We start from the raw sequence: 14,211 nt of genomic DNA, 5'->3' as shown, positions 1-14,211 counted from the left end.
TTTTAGGAGTGAAGGTAAGGACATCCCCGCCCCAAATAAACAATTTTTAAAAACGTTTACTCTCCTAGGAACAATGACCTTTGTCAGGATAACAAGGGAAAGCTTGGGTTACCTGAAATAGTGAAGAAAGAGCGGATGGACATAGAGGCAGATGGGCGGGGGAACCTTGTCCTCAGCCCAGTTTCTCCAAAAATACATAACAGATAAAGATATTGTGCAAAAAAATAAAGACATTCACATTTTAGCAGTTAAACTTTATTTTACTTTTTAAAATTTTTACTTTTTTGTTTTTCTTTTCTACAAAAGGCAGATAATGATTGTTGACCTGCAGGTGTTGTATTGTGCACCCCCGAGAGAGGGCACAGTAGGTAGGAAGCTGGGGGGGGAGGGCTGCGAGCGTGCTCGCCGGCCTGCGTGACCCGGGCTGCGGAGCCGGCCCTAGCTCATGTCTATGGTATTGAAGACCCATTCCGTGAACTTCTTCAGCTTGTCGGAGGCGTTCTGGGACTCCTCCTGCAGCCTCAGGTTGTCCTCTCGCAAGTGCTGAACTTCGGCCTGAAGGTGGGCTTTGTCTTCTTTTTCCTGCGAGGGAGAGCAGAAGAGGACTGAGGGGGTGGCCCCCCTCGCTGGGCTGCTAGGGGGAGCGGCTATGGGTCTGTGTGACCATCCGCCTGTTTCCATGGCTCCTGCGTCTGAACACCTGTGTACAAGGCCTTGGCTGGGGTTAGAACCCAGGGAACAGGAGTTCCAGAGAGACTTACTGCAGGTTTATTTTGGAATGTAAATAATGTATATTTTAATGTCTTTGCTAATAAGGGTTGTCTTAAATTTTAGACTGTTGTTTTGGTGGTTATTGTCTTAATATAGTCAAAGCTGCTCAAGAAACAAAACAAGATGTTGAGTCTCTTGGCACAAAAGTGCGAATCACAGTGACAGCCCGAGGGCTGGGCTTCCGACAAGTCATACAAGGGGAGCAGAGACCAGGACGGGCCTTCCTGGCTTCCCCACAAAGGGGCCACCTGACGGCCTTCTCGCATTACACATTGCATTACATAGTGAGGACTGAGCTCCAAGCAGCCCCCCACACACCAGCCTCTTAGGCACTAACACTCTTTGAAAAGGGCCATTTGCACAGCCTGGCAATGTGCTTTGAGAACGTGTGTTTACCTTCTTCAGATCTTCCCGGAGCATCTTCAGCATCCCTTCCAGCTGGTCCACTTTAGAAGCCAGAGTGGGAGAGGAATCTTTACTGCTGGGAACAAGAAACAAAAGACCATGTTGGCAGGAGGAGCCTCTATGGCTAGGTTTGTTGAGCATTTTAAAAAATGGGGCGGCTGTGTTTGTAAAATGGTCATCTTAATATAAGGTTATACAAGCGTGAGCTGCTATGGCCAGTCAGTAGCTTCCTTTGTTAAAGATGCTGCGTTTTTGTGACAAAATTTAGGGTAGTAAGTGAAAATGGTCTCTCTGGCAGGCACCACAGTCAAACAGTGAAATGATTCCTAGCTCTCCAGTGGCTTTAAGAAGAGGAGAGAGTGGGGGCGGGGCTGGCCAAGTGCGACTGTACCTGGGGGCAACCAGGACAGAGCCCCTGGTTCCCGGAGAACAGTCTCTGACCACCATCCACTCGCAGGCAAGTTACTTTGCTCACACCTTAAAACCTAGACCAAGTATCTTAGAATATTAAAAGAATGACTACATGTTTCGAAAGCTTGTCAGTCTAATCTTAATGACTTACCTTCTTTGCTACTATGATCAGCAGGCCAGACAGAGTTTTCTTATTTTCTCCTATTTTCTTTAAGGACTAGTAACGAATGCCCCACTGGAGCAGTGAAAGGAGGGGGAGTTGGAGGGGGAGAAGGCCACCCAAATGGCTCAACAGAAAACACGCTGGCCAAGGCTCAGGGCCCCCCGCAGCTGTTCTCCCCTCACTCTGCTTGACCAGAACTCCAGCTGGGCCAAGCTCTGAAGTGAGTCCTAGCCAGGCACAACCTCGGAGCCGGGCAACCGGGAACCTAATGCCTTCCATTGGGATAAAGTGCAGCTGCCTCTTCCCAGAGGTCAAAGGGGAGGAGGAAATGACTCTGAATTTTTGAAATAATGGAACAAAAGGCATTCTTTACTTTAAAAATCAAAGTTTGAATCCCTGACCTAAAATGAGCTGTGTTGTTGTCTTTTGCTAGAGTTATAATAAACCCCAAAGGCAAAACAAGGCATTATTTTTACAGTGTCACAGGGTGCAAATAAATGGAATGATAATGATCTTCAGACTTCTAAGACAGGACAACCAATTAAAAGCTGACAACAAACGGATTTTCAAAGGTGAGTGGTTGGCTGCGACCGTGCCGACCAACATGGCACAGCAGGCTGGTAGGGTCTGGGTGGGCTGGGGGCCAAAGGCGTGGGAGGTAAGGGTGGTGCCGAGCAGGACCACTGAGCAGGCTGGGGGTGTCCTCACAAGGACCCAGGCCACGCTCAGCAGTGGCAGGGCTGCTGCGGCCGCCGCACGTGATCAGCAGCGTTGAAGCGGCTCTCATAGCCCATCTCGACTTCTGGAGGTTTTCAAGATGAATCCTGTGTCTGTGTGGGCGCTGATAATTTGTAAAAACATTGAACTCCACTTCCATTTGTTCGTCACGGCGGACAAAGAAAAGAGCTGACCATCATCTTCATTTATGATTCTACAAGGCTTAAGAGCTGCTCAGAGCTGTCAGTCTTTCCTTGGGAAAATGGACTTTGCTGGCCCAGACTCCTCTCTGCCGGAGACCCCATCCTAAGAAGGCACGTTCTGGAATCCCCCGGCCTGCACCTGCAGTTTTAAAGTTACCAACAGCCTGACTCATTGCTGCTCTCCTTCCCCAGCCGTCCCAGAGGTGACAGTGAATGCGGCAACTGCCCATTACACTCACGAAGGGTGACCCATTACTCTCACACTTGCTGTGCGAATAGGGTTTCCTCTCGGACTTGCTCCGGGAGTCCTCAAGCACGAGCTCCAGCGTGTCTGTGCACTCCATACCTGCTTCACTTCGCCTGTTGCTGAGTTTTAGAGGCGCCTGGATTCTTAACCATCCTCCAAAGGTTTTGAGGGAGGAGGTTTCAGACTGATGGAATTATTCTGCATCAAGGAGCGCTTACTGTGTGTTCCACAGCTGACTGCCGAGGTGCCTTCCCACACAGTACGTCCTCACTTAGCCTCACACGTAGGTCCTGCCACTTTAAGGGAAGTGACCCACAACCACCAGTGTTACCACAGGCTAATGGACACAACTGAGAGTTACGTTCCTACAGCATCCCATCAACGTTACAACAAACGGTGTTATTTGAGGATCTTTGGTACAATAACATCACACACACAGGGGTACCCAATAAATATCCCACCACGTGGAACTGAGGGGACAATGTCAGCCTCTGCACCATTAAACAGAAGTCAAAGTCCGTGTTCTCCTAAGAAAGACCTCTGGGTCTCAGTTACTGCTTACGTATCTTACATACGACCTGAACCGCCCTGGTGACGGAGACGTAGCGTGCATCCGCAACAGCTAAGACCAGACACGCACACATGCATGACCACGGACAGCTGTGGAAGAGACTCAAGGACTAACCACGTGGGAATCGGGGAGATTTTCGTGCAAAGGATTTTTCTTACTTTACCTGATAATCACCATGGGTGCTTATTATAACTGTATAGTAGCATTAAATAACAAACAATATTTGTAATTACCACTTTACCAAGGACAGTTCGACTGGGTTGCAGTGTTGAGGGACAAAGCGCTCTAACTAGAATGTGACCTGCCTAGTGCTGTGGTGGTGAATGTCCCCCAGCTAACCCACATGGCCTGCATCTCCTCTCCCCCACATCCGCCAGCAGTGTGGGTGACAGGGTGGTGACTTCAACAACGGGGGACCCACCTGCTGTATGACTTCATCGGGGCCAGGTCCTCCAGCTGGTCACTGTTGGAGGCAGCACTCAAGGGGCGACGGTTTTCATCACTAGCAGCAAAGAACGAGGCTCTCTGGACTGGAAAGGAGGCAGAAACCACTCAGCAGTCCGAAGCCAACACGTGGCCCACCCTGACCTCTAACTGACGTGTGGGGAGGCACCTCGGACCCCATCTCCCAACCCTCACAGGAAAAACAACATGGTTTTAAGCTGTAACACTGTAATTTTCCTTTAAAAATTAGTTGTCATGAATCAATTTTTAGTCCTTCTCTTCTCTTGCTTATCAAAGTAGCATTCTGTTAAATGTTTCCCTGGAAACAGGCCTTGTGCCGAATTTCCAGACCAAGGCTTTCCACTCAGTGATGATATCAATGCATTAAAGAGCTAGTATTAAGCCTCTTGAGACCTCTTGAAGTATGCTTGCCACAAGACACCTGGCCACCTTGGAGGGCTATAACCCCAGTCCACACACATGTGCTGACCAACTTAAAACTTGATCCAAAAGCAAAAAGTCAAATCAAACCTCCCCCCATTAGAAACACAAAACTTCCACCATTACATACACACATAAACGCGAGTGAGCGACACCCTGAAACGCACAATCGGTTAGTGTGGGACTGCTGTCCACTACCGGGGGGATTCCTTGCTGCTGACTTCTGAATTCCGGTGCTTAATCAGTTTCTCCTGAAAGTTGGAGCTCGACTGATGAGCTACTTTTAATTCTCCAAGGAAGAGCAATGAAAACCACGCCCCCCCACCCCCCTGCAGAGAAATCACGTGCTGTGACCCTCGTTTTATGAAGAACTACTTAATAGCAACAAGTTGGGGATGACAATCTTAGTGTGAAGTCAGCCTACTTCCAAAGAGGCACCTGACAACCGGTGACCACAAACAAGGCAGCACCACTTGTAGCTGTACAGGCGTCAGCACCGTTGGAGGGCCTGCATTTAAGAACCAGCAGCTGAGGCAAGCGCTCAGCCGTGTGCTGCGCCGCACGCGGGACACATGAAGGGGAATGCAAAGAGGGGTCCCTGCATCCATCGGGATGGGGCGGGGCCCGGCAGGACAAGCGTGCCAACAGATCCAACTGTGTGCCTGGCCATGACGTCTTCACGACGAGAGGAAGGACCATGTTCTCAGTCAAGTGACCATTGGGGCTCCCCTCCCGCCGGCCTCCCCACACACAGGGAGGGAAAGCACCCATGTTACACACTTCTAGGCAGAGGAAACACCAGGTTGCTGCATCAGAGGACGTGTGCCCCCGAGAGTGCTCAGTGACTGTCGGCTCAACTGGGCTCTGGCTGTGCCAGTGACTGCGTGTGCTGTCGCTGTGCCCGAAGAAGCAGAGGAACAGAGACTTGACCAGAGCACTCACACCGGAGCGCCGCCCCGCCACGGCCTAGCGCTGGACCACTCAGACCCTCGGTGGACTCACCCTCATAGGCCTTGGCGGCATCCACCAAGTTGGACCAATCCAAATCCGCAGCAGCGTCAGGCAGGGGCATGAGGCCAGGGTCGGGCATGGGCCTTCGGGTCTCTTGCATGTCGGTGAGGGAGCTGTCTGAAGCCGAGAACTCTCCTGCAGGAAGAGACGAGGGGTCAGAGACTTCTCACACGCACAGGAGAGCCACGTGAGAGCTCACCCCTCTCCTGTCACTACGACAGACCTGCACATCACTCGGGACCTGGGGTCAGTCTAGCCTAGCAGGCCCTTAGTGGCCATTCCAAGCTGAGTTCAACTACAAATTGACTTCCTCAAGTCTTAAGTCATTTTCTTATAACCTCCTACTGTCTCATTTCTAGGACTAGTATGACTCATGGAAACGTTAGGTTTGCCCCGAGGCAACAAGTCTGCTTTTGGAAGAGCTGCTTGTCTCCAGTGGGGTCCAGGGCAGCTTCAGCGTCTTGCTTTTCCTCCTAGAGGCAAGGGGTTAGGGCTGGAAGGGATTCTTCTCCTTCCCAAGGGCACAGTGAACGAGCAACTCCTGGGGTCAGGTTGGGGTTACAGCAGTCCAACATCCTGAGCCCTTGCTAAGGTGATATTTGCTTAGCTCGTGGCAGGGAGGACCGGAGAAGGAGCCACACTATGCCGTATAGGGGCACACTGCTACTGCTCAAGTTCATGTGTGTGGAGAGCAGAGAGGGAAGGCTAGTGGAGCTCAAGAAATGTAAATGTTCTCAGTAGGGCAGGAGGTGGGGGGAAATGGGACAGAGCGCACACTTTCACGAGCAGAGCCTGCCCCTCGGAATGGGACTGGGCACTACCATCCAAGCAGACACAGAACCAAAGGTGATGCTCTTGGTAAAAACATGTAAGCAACTCCAGAAATACCTGTTTGCAAGGAGTTAAAAAGAGCTGTCGATTATGAGAGCCTGGTAAACTCGGGTATATTTAGTGCTTGTTTTCCCTTTCAAATTACATGAAGAACTGCTCTGAAGCACAGCTGCTAGTTATTAATGTGCTTAAAATTAGCAAAATTATGAGTGAATGGAAATCAACAAATGCCGCCAGATATTAAACGCTCAGTTCTATTGAAACTTGCTCCCACCAAGGGTAAGGAGGTGGAACAGACAGTTTTGTGTGTCACTCATGACCCTCTGCCCTTTAGAGCTGGGGCTCGAGTTTCCATATGGGGGCAAAGAGAAGTGAGCCCTCCCCACTGCCCCAACATGCTGCAGTGGACTCACGCCCTGTGAGGCTAGGCTGAGGGTCAGCCCAGCAGCGCTTGCCCGGCTGAGGACACAGGGTCATGGCGCTGCCACCTGACCTTCAGGAAAGCAGGAAGGTGGGCAGGTAGGTGCTCAGAGAGGGAGACTTTCCTTCCCATTCCTCAGGCTGGGCTTCAACCCTAGGCGTTGTCAGCTGGATGAGGACTGTGTGTGGGCTTCCTGGGCTGCTCTCTTACAATGTGAGTCTCTAGGAGACAGGGCCTACTTTGACAGACATATGCAGAGAAGCCTTCACAAAGGGTTTATTTTTATTGCTGCTGAAGCTTTAAAAAAATGCAGGGAAGTTAGAAAAGCCTCAAGGTAGGCAGAAGGTTGCAGGAGCAATGGAATGTAGAGGAGAGTGGCCCCAATGCGGGGACAACAAGGGAGAAAAGGTTGCTGGTTACTACAAGGAGGTTTTTTCTAGAGCCTGGATGGTAAGAAGTGGACATTTCATGCGTCTATTTTGGTTCTTTGGGGATGACCTGGAGCCAAGAGAAACAAGATTCAAGCTGCAGTTGGATAGGGATGGGAGAAGGGGAGGCTGGCATAATCCCCAAGTGATGCCTGCCAGGGTGGGAAGGAGGGGTGGGAACAGTGAGTGGGATGGAGACGCTGGGGGAATGCTCATGAGAGTGGGCTGAGCTCACAAAAGACGCAGGAGAAAGCAAACTGGCCAGCAGCAGATACACAGAAAATGCTGCTCTGAGCAGCAGCAGCAGCAGAAGGAAAAGAACTGTGGGTGTGAATGAATGGACACACGATTCCCAGGGAAAAGGGGCAGAAGGGAGGTGTGGTTATAGCTGGATGTGTAATAAACAAGCAGGAAGACCGGCTCCATAACAGGTGTCCACTGTGCTGGGTCACCGTGGGGAAGGAATGGAGTTGGAGAGAGGAGAAAGAAAAAACAAATGTAGATCCACAGTCCCAGAATATGGCCCTTCATAAAAGTGGGATCCAGATAGAGCAAACAGTCATTTATGAACAAGGGCAAGAACACGGAGGTATTCCATCATCAGCATGCCTTTCCCCCAAATACTTGCTTGCTCACTCAATGGATGAAAGAGTTACCAAGTGGTTGACACCACAGGCAACATCTTCACAGCCTGGGAACAACAGAGAACAAGGGCAAGCCGGTTCTGTGGGGGCTGGAGGGAGGTGGCGAATACAGTGTCTATGAAATAACTAAGCTGTTACCCACATTTACCCAACATAACAGCAGCTGGGATGTTTGGTAAAAAATACTAATTCTCAAAATAAACTTTTGTATTTAAACTCAAATTCAGCAGGTCTGGAGGAAGGACTGGAAATCTGTATTTTTAACAAAGATTCGAAAGGGCAGCTTTCACACACATCTGGTGCCCTGGTTTTTGCAGCTGTAACCTGGGGGGGGGGTGGTCCCTTGATTGCCCGACTCTGGTGGCCAAGGGGGCTTGCATTCCTGGGATCCCCTGGCACCGCACCAATCAGAGTCTTTCCGTGAAAAAGGCTTGTTTGTTCGGGAACTTTGGCCTAGGGGAAGGTTCAGACTTGGCACACAACCAGACTCCATGCAGGGGCTCTCAGGGAATGGAGGCTGATGGAGGCCACCTTTCTTCTTGTCCTCACTCCAGGTCACCAGCATCTCCTGGAAGAAGTTTATACAGTCATCTGGCACCTCAATTTTGTGGCTGCTGCCAGGTGACACCACTAGACTGCCTGGTTCTGAAGACCAGCAGGGCCAATGTTTGCAGCCCCACAGGACTATGTTTATTTGCAGACTTTAAAAGCTGCTGCCAGAGGACCTGGCTTCCTACCAGCCTGAATGTAAGAACTGACTGAACTCCTCCCCTTTGAGACCCTGACAGGTCGGTCTTGGCACGTCCTCAACTATGGGGAGTCACTGAAGTGAAGTGGCTGCTTGGACATCACCAAGGTTTGAGAGGAAAGGGCTAGGGTGGGGATGAGCGATAAGGTTCACCCCTTTAAGACTTGGAGAAGTGGCTGCTTCATCCAGTGCAGAGGAACCAACACAGAGAGTCAGTGAGCTAAAGAAATGAGAAATACGTTCCAAACAAAAACACAGGGCAAAACCTCTAAATGGTTAATAAACAGAGGTAAGTTATTTTCCTGACAAAGAGCTAGACATAATGGTCGTAAAGTTGCTCACTGAGCTTGGGATGAACAGAGACAGAAAATGAGAAAGCACCAAACAGAAGTCACGGAGTGGAGGAATACAATGACCAAATTGAAACACACCCTGGGGAGTCCAGCAGTAGACCCCCCAGATGAAGGGAATAGGGGTCCAGATGAAGAATAACAGAGGACCAGTGAACTCAAAGACAGGCCGGTGGAACTCCATCAGAGCAGCAGGAAGAAAAAAAAAAGTGAAGTTTAAGGGACTTATGAGATGACCACAAGGGGACCAACATTCATATTACTAGAGTTCTGACAGGAGAAAAGAGAAAGAAGAAAAAACTTATGTGAAGGAAATAATGGCCGAAAACTTCTCTAAGCTGGGGAAGAAACAGACACAGCCCCAAAGTGCCAAGAGAGTTCCAAATCAGATAAACCCCGATGGACCCACACCACAACACACGCTAACGAAAATATTCAAAGCTAAAGACAAGGCACTGCAGAGCAGCAAGAGAAAAACAACTTGTCAGGAACAGGGAGCACACCTGAGACTACGGCAGGCACTGCAGGCCAGAGGCAGGGGCACGGTGTGTCCAGACTCCTCAGCGAAGAGACTTCCAACACTACACTACTCAGTAAAGGCGTCACTCAGAACTGGAGAGAAAAAGTTTTGCAGACAAGCAAAAGCTAAAGGAGTTCAACGTAACTAGACTGGCCTGACGGGAAAGGTTAGAGGGACATCTTTATGCTGAAAAGAATGAGTGCTGGTTGATGACAAGAAAACACGAAAGTATAAATCTCACTAGAAAATGTAAATATGTAAAAAGGTGGTATATTAATTATTTACAAAACGAGGATGAATGTTAAAAGATGAAAGTAGTACAAATAACTTTAATAATTTGATAAAGGATACACAAAATAAAAAGGTGTAAATTCTGACGTCAAAAACAAAGTATTGGGGGAGAGAGTAAAGTATAGAGCTTTAGAATGCATTTAAACTTAAGTTGTTATCAACTAAAAATAGATTTATAAGTTGTTGTATGTAAGCCTCATGGTAACCACAAAGAAAAAAAAAAAACCTATAGTATATACACAAAAGATAGGAAGGCATCTAACCACTACACAAAGTCATCAAACCACAAAGGGAGAGAGTGAGAAAGAAGTAGGAACAGAGGAATTACAAAGATAGAAAGTTAACAAAATGGTAATAAGTATATATCTATTAATAATTATTTTAAATATAAATATACTAAATGCTCCAGTCAAAAGACACAGAGTAGCCAAATAAGTAAAACAAAACAAAAACAAACAAAAAGACCCATATACCTACTGCTTATAAGAGACTCACTTCAGATGTAACCGTGCACATAGACCAAAAGTGAAAGGATGGAAAAAGCTATCCCAGGCAAGTGGAAACCAACAGAACTGGGTAGCTATACTGATATCAGATGAAAAGACAAAGGAGGGCATTCCATAATAATAAAGGGGTAAATCCAACAAGAAGTTATAACATTTGTAAATATTTACACATTAACAGAGGAGCATCTAAATATATAAAGCAAATATTAACTGACCTAAAGAGAGAAATAGAGAGCAATATAATATAATATACGGGATTTTACTACCCCACTTACATCAATGGCTAGAGCTCAGCCAGACAGGAAATCAGTAAGGAAACATTGTCCTCAAATGCCACATTAGACCCAACGGACTAAACAAATATATTAAAAAAGAAAAAGAAAAAGGAAATTAAAATATTCTATCCCAAAGCAACAGAATATACATTTTTCTCAAGTGCACATGGAACATTACCCAAGATATATGTTAGGCAACAAAACAAGTCTTAATGAATTTAAAAAGATTGAAATCATATCAAGCATCTTTTCCCACCACCATGCTATGAAGTTGAAATTACAAGAAGAAAACAAAAATTCACAAATATGTGGAGTTTAAGCAACATGCTATTGAATAACCAACAGGTCAAAGAAGAATCAAAAGGGAAATAAAAAAACACCATTAGACACATGAAAATGGAAACACACCATACCAAAACCAATGGGATGCAGCCAAAGCAGTTCTAAGAGGAAAGTTTATAGTAATAAATGCCCACATCAAGAAACAAGAAAAATCTCAAACAACCTAATTTTATACACCAAGGAGCTAGAAAAAGAACAAATGAAGCTCCAAATCAGGAGAAGGAAGGAAATAAATGAAACAAAGACTAAAAAGAAATTTAAGATCAATAAAAATGAGAACTGGTTGTTAGAAAATATAAACAAAAGAGACAAACCTTTAGCTAGATTCACCAAGAAAAAAGAGAGAGAAGACTCAAAATCAGAAACGAGAGAGAAGACATTACAAATGATACCAGAAATAAAGATTAGAGACTACCATGAATAATTATACACCAACAAATTCAACAACCTACAAGAAATAAATCCCTAGAAACATATAAACTACCAAGACTGAATCATAAAGAAATAGAAAAATCTGAACACATTTCTAGTAAGAAGTTGAATCAGTAATCACAAACCTCCCAATAAACAAAAGTCCAGGACCAGAGGGCTTTACGGGGGACATCTACCAAACATCCAAAGAAGAATTAATACTAACTTTTGCAAACTCTTCCAACAATTGAAATGGAAGGAAGAGTTTCTAACTCATTTTACGAGGCCAGCATCACCCTGACACCAAAACCAGACAGGGATGCCACAAGAAAATATTATAGGCCAATATCCCGGATGAATGTAAATGTAAAAATTCAACAAAGTATTAGCACACTGAATTCAACAAGACATTAAAAGGATCATACACCAGGATCAAATGGGATTTACTGTAGAGATGCAGAGAATGTTCAACATCTACAAATCAATCAATACAGCACTACATTAATAAAGTATAAAAATCATATGACCACCTAATAGATGCAGAAAAAGCATTTGACAAAATTCGACATCCACTTATGATAAAAACTCTTAGCAGACTGGATCAGAGGGAATGTGCCTCAATATGATAAAGGCCACATATAAGCCTACAGCTAACATCATAACACACTGGTGAAAAGCTGAAGCCTTTCCTCTAAGGTCAGAAACAAGACAAGGATGCCCATTCTCACCATTTTATTCAACGTAGCATTGGGGATTGTAGCCACAGGAATTAAACAGGGAAAATAAGTAAAAGGCATCCAAATACAAAAGGAATAAGTAAAACTCACTATTTGCAGATGACATATTAGAGAGCAGTATAGACTCCGCCACAAACTGTAAGAATTAATAACGAATTCAGTAAAGTTGCAGGATGCAAAGTCAGTATACAAAATTTGTATGTTTCTACACAAATCTGTCATGTTCTAAAAAAGAGCTATCAGAAATTAAGGAAACCATTCTATTTACAATGGCATCAAACGTAATAAAATACCTAGGAATAAATTTAACCAAGGAAGTAAAAGACCTGTACTGAGAAGATTAGAAGACACTGAAAAAAGAAACTGAATACAGCACAAATAAATGTTAGGATACACCATGCTGATGGGCTGGAAGAACCAGTATCATTAAAATGTCTACACTACCCAAAGCAATCTACAGGTTCAAGGCAAACCCTATCAAACTACTAATGGCATTTTTCAAAGAACTAGAACAAACAATCCTAAAATTGGTTTGGAATCACAAAGGACCTCAAATACTAACGTCATTTTGGGAAACATGAACAAAGTGGTCTTGGGAAGAACAAAGAACAAATGTGGAGGCATTGCATTTCCTGATTTCAAACTATATTACAAAGCTATAGTAACTAAAACTATACTATCAATATAAAACCAGAAATATACGTCATTGGAATAGAATAAAGAGTCCAGAAATAAACCCACGCATATGTCAATTAATTAACAACATAGGAGCCAAGAACAGAAAATGGGGAAGGGGCAGTCTCTTCAATAAATGATGTTGGGAAAACTACTAACCACATGCAAAGAATGAACCTGGACTATTACCTTACACCATACACGAAAATTAACTCAAGATGGATTAAAGGCTTGAATGTAAGACATGAAACCATAAACTCCTAGTGGAAAATATAGGTGGTAATTTCATAACCCACTGCTCTTAGACATACTCCTTTACATCGGTTATGGCAATGGCCTTGGTTATGGCCATGGCATTGGTTATGGCAATGACCTTGGTTATGGCCATGGCACTGGTTATGGCAATGGCATTGGTTATGGCAATGCATTTTTAGATGACACCAAAAGCAAAACCAAACAAGTGTGACTCCGTCAAACTAAAAAGCTCCTGTACAACAAAGAGGCCATCGACAAAATGAAAAGAGGAGAAAAATATTTTCAAGTAATATATCAGATAAGAGTTTAATATCCGAAATACACAGAACTCACAGCTCAATAGCAAACACCAAACACTCTAAAGGCAAAATGCGCAGGTGATCTAAACAGCCTTTCCTCAGACTTACACATTGCCCATAGGCAGGTAAAAAGATGCTCAACATCACTAGTCACTAGGAAAATGCAAAACAAAACCACAACGAGATGTCACCTCGCACTTGTTAGAACGGCTGCTATCAAAAAGGCAAGATGCAAGCGTCGGCGAGGACGTGCAGCAAAGGGGTCCCTTGTGCACCGTTAGCAGGAATGTAAGCTGGTGCGGCCCCTCTGGAAAACAGTATAGAGGCTCCTCAAAATAAAGCTGCCACAGGATCTACCACTTCCACTTCTGGGCATTTACCCCCCACCCGAAATAAAAACTCGAATTTGAGAAGACACACGCACCCCTATGTTTACTGCAGCATTATCTGCAGTAGCCAAGATATGGAAACCACCTGAGTGTTTGCTGATGAAGGAACGGACAAAGGAAATGTGGTATATACACGCCACGAAATATTGTTCAGCTGTACAAAGTGCAGTCTTGCTATTAGCAACACCTGGGCCTCGAGGGCCCTGTGCCAACTGTAAAACGTCAGACTGAGGAGGACAGGCCCTGAGGGTGAACAGTGCGGTGACTGCGGCCAACAGCACGGGGGACAAGCAGGTCTGCAGTCGTGAGTACATGAAACACAAAGTTTACTCTTGTATTACTACTTATTAATTAGTGTTATTTTCCAGACGAACACCTGCAAACCTACTTTTGCCCTATTATGTACTGTGCTGCGTAGTTGGAAGTTGCTAGGAGAGTAAATCTTCAAAGTTCTCATAAAAACAACAACTTTGTACGGTGACTAGACTCCCTGTGGTGACTATTCTGCAACATAAACAAATACCAATCATTATGCTGAACACCTGAAACTGATATGATGTTCTATGTCAACTATACCCTAACTGAAAAAAGCCACAAGCATCCCGGGTGACTTACGGCCTGGTGACGCTGACTGTTTGGACCCTGTGGTCTGGGATGGCTGCTGAGAGGCCGGGTGGGGGTGCGGGCAAGCTGAGTAACAAGAGC

At 45.7% G+C, this 14,211-nt stretch overlaps 1 protein-coding gene across 30 annotated transcripts in view; it reads right to left on the bottom strand.

Annotated features, from left to right (window-relative positions):
• Positions 1-239: 239 nt before the first annotated feature.
• Positions 240-14,211, bottom strand: part of SIPA1L1 (signal induced proliferation associated 1 like 1) — a 323,108-nt gene continuing 309,136 nt past the window's right edge. For 28 of the 30 annotated variants that reach the window (XM_071222029.1, XM_071222033.1, XM_071222028.1 and 25 more), the window contains 4 exons: positions 5,376-5,519; positions 3,910-4,018; positions 1,168-1,252; positions 240-582 (listed from right to left, as the gene is read on the bottom strand). In XM_071222029.1, the coding sequence (XP_071078130.1) occupies positions 439-582; positions 1,168-1,252; positions 3,910-4,018; positions 5,376-5,519 (482 nt within the window). In that variant the 3' untranslated portion in view covers positions 240-438. The remainder of the gene's footprint in view (positions 583-1,167; positions 1,253-3,909; positions 4,019-5,375; positions 5,520-14,211) is intronic. The other 2 variants (XM_071222049.1, XM_053928159.2) reach the window with 1 other exon arrangement.

This window comes from Desmodus rotundus, chromosome 7 (genome assembly GCF_022682495.2).
Source record: "Desmodus rotundus isolate HL8 chromosome 7, HLdesRot8A.1, whole genome shotgun sequence".
Lineage (NCBI taxonomy): Eukaryota > Metazoa > Chordata > Mammalia > Chiroptera > Phyllostomidae > Desmodus > Desmodus rotundus.
Note: the sequence above shows the minus strand (reverse complement) of the source record. Positions and strands in the feature narration are given on the sequence as shown.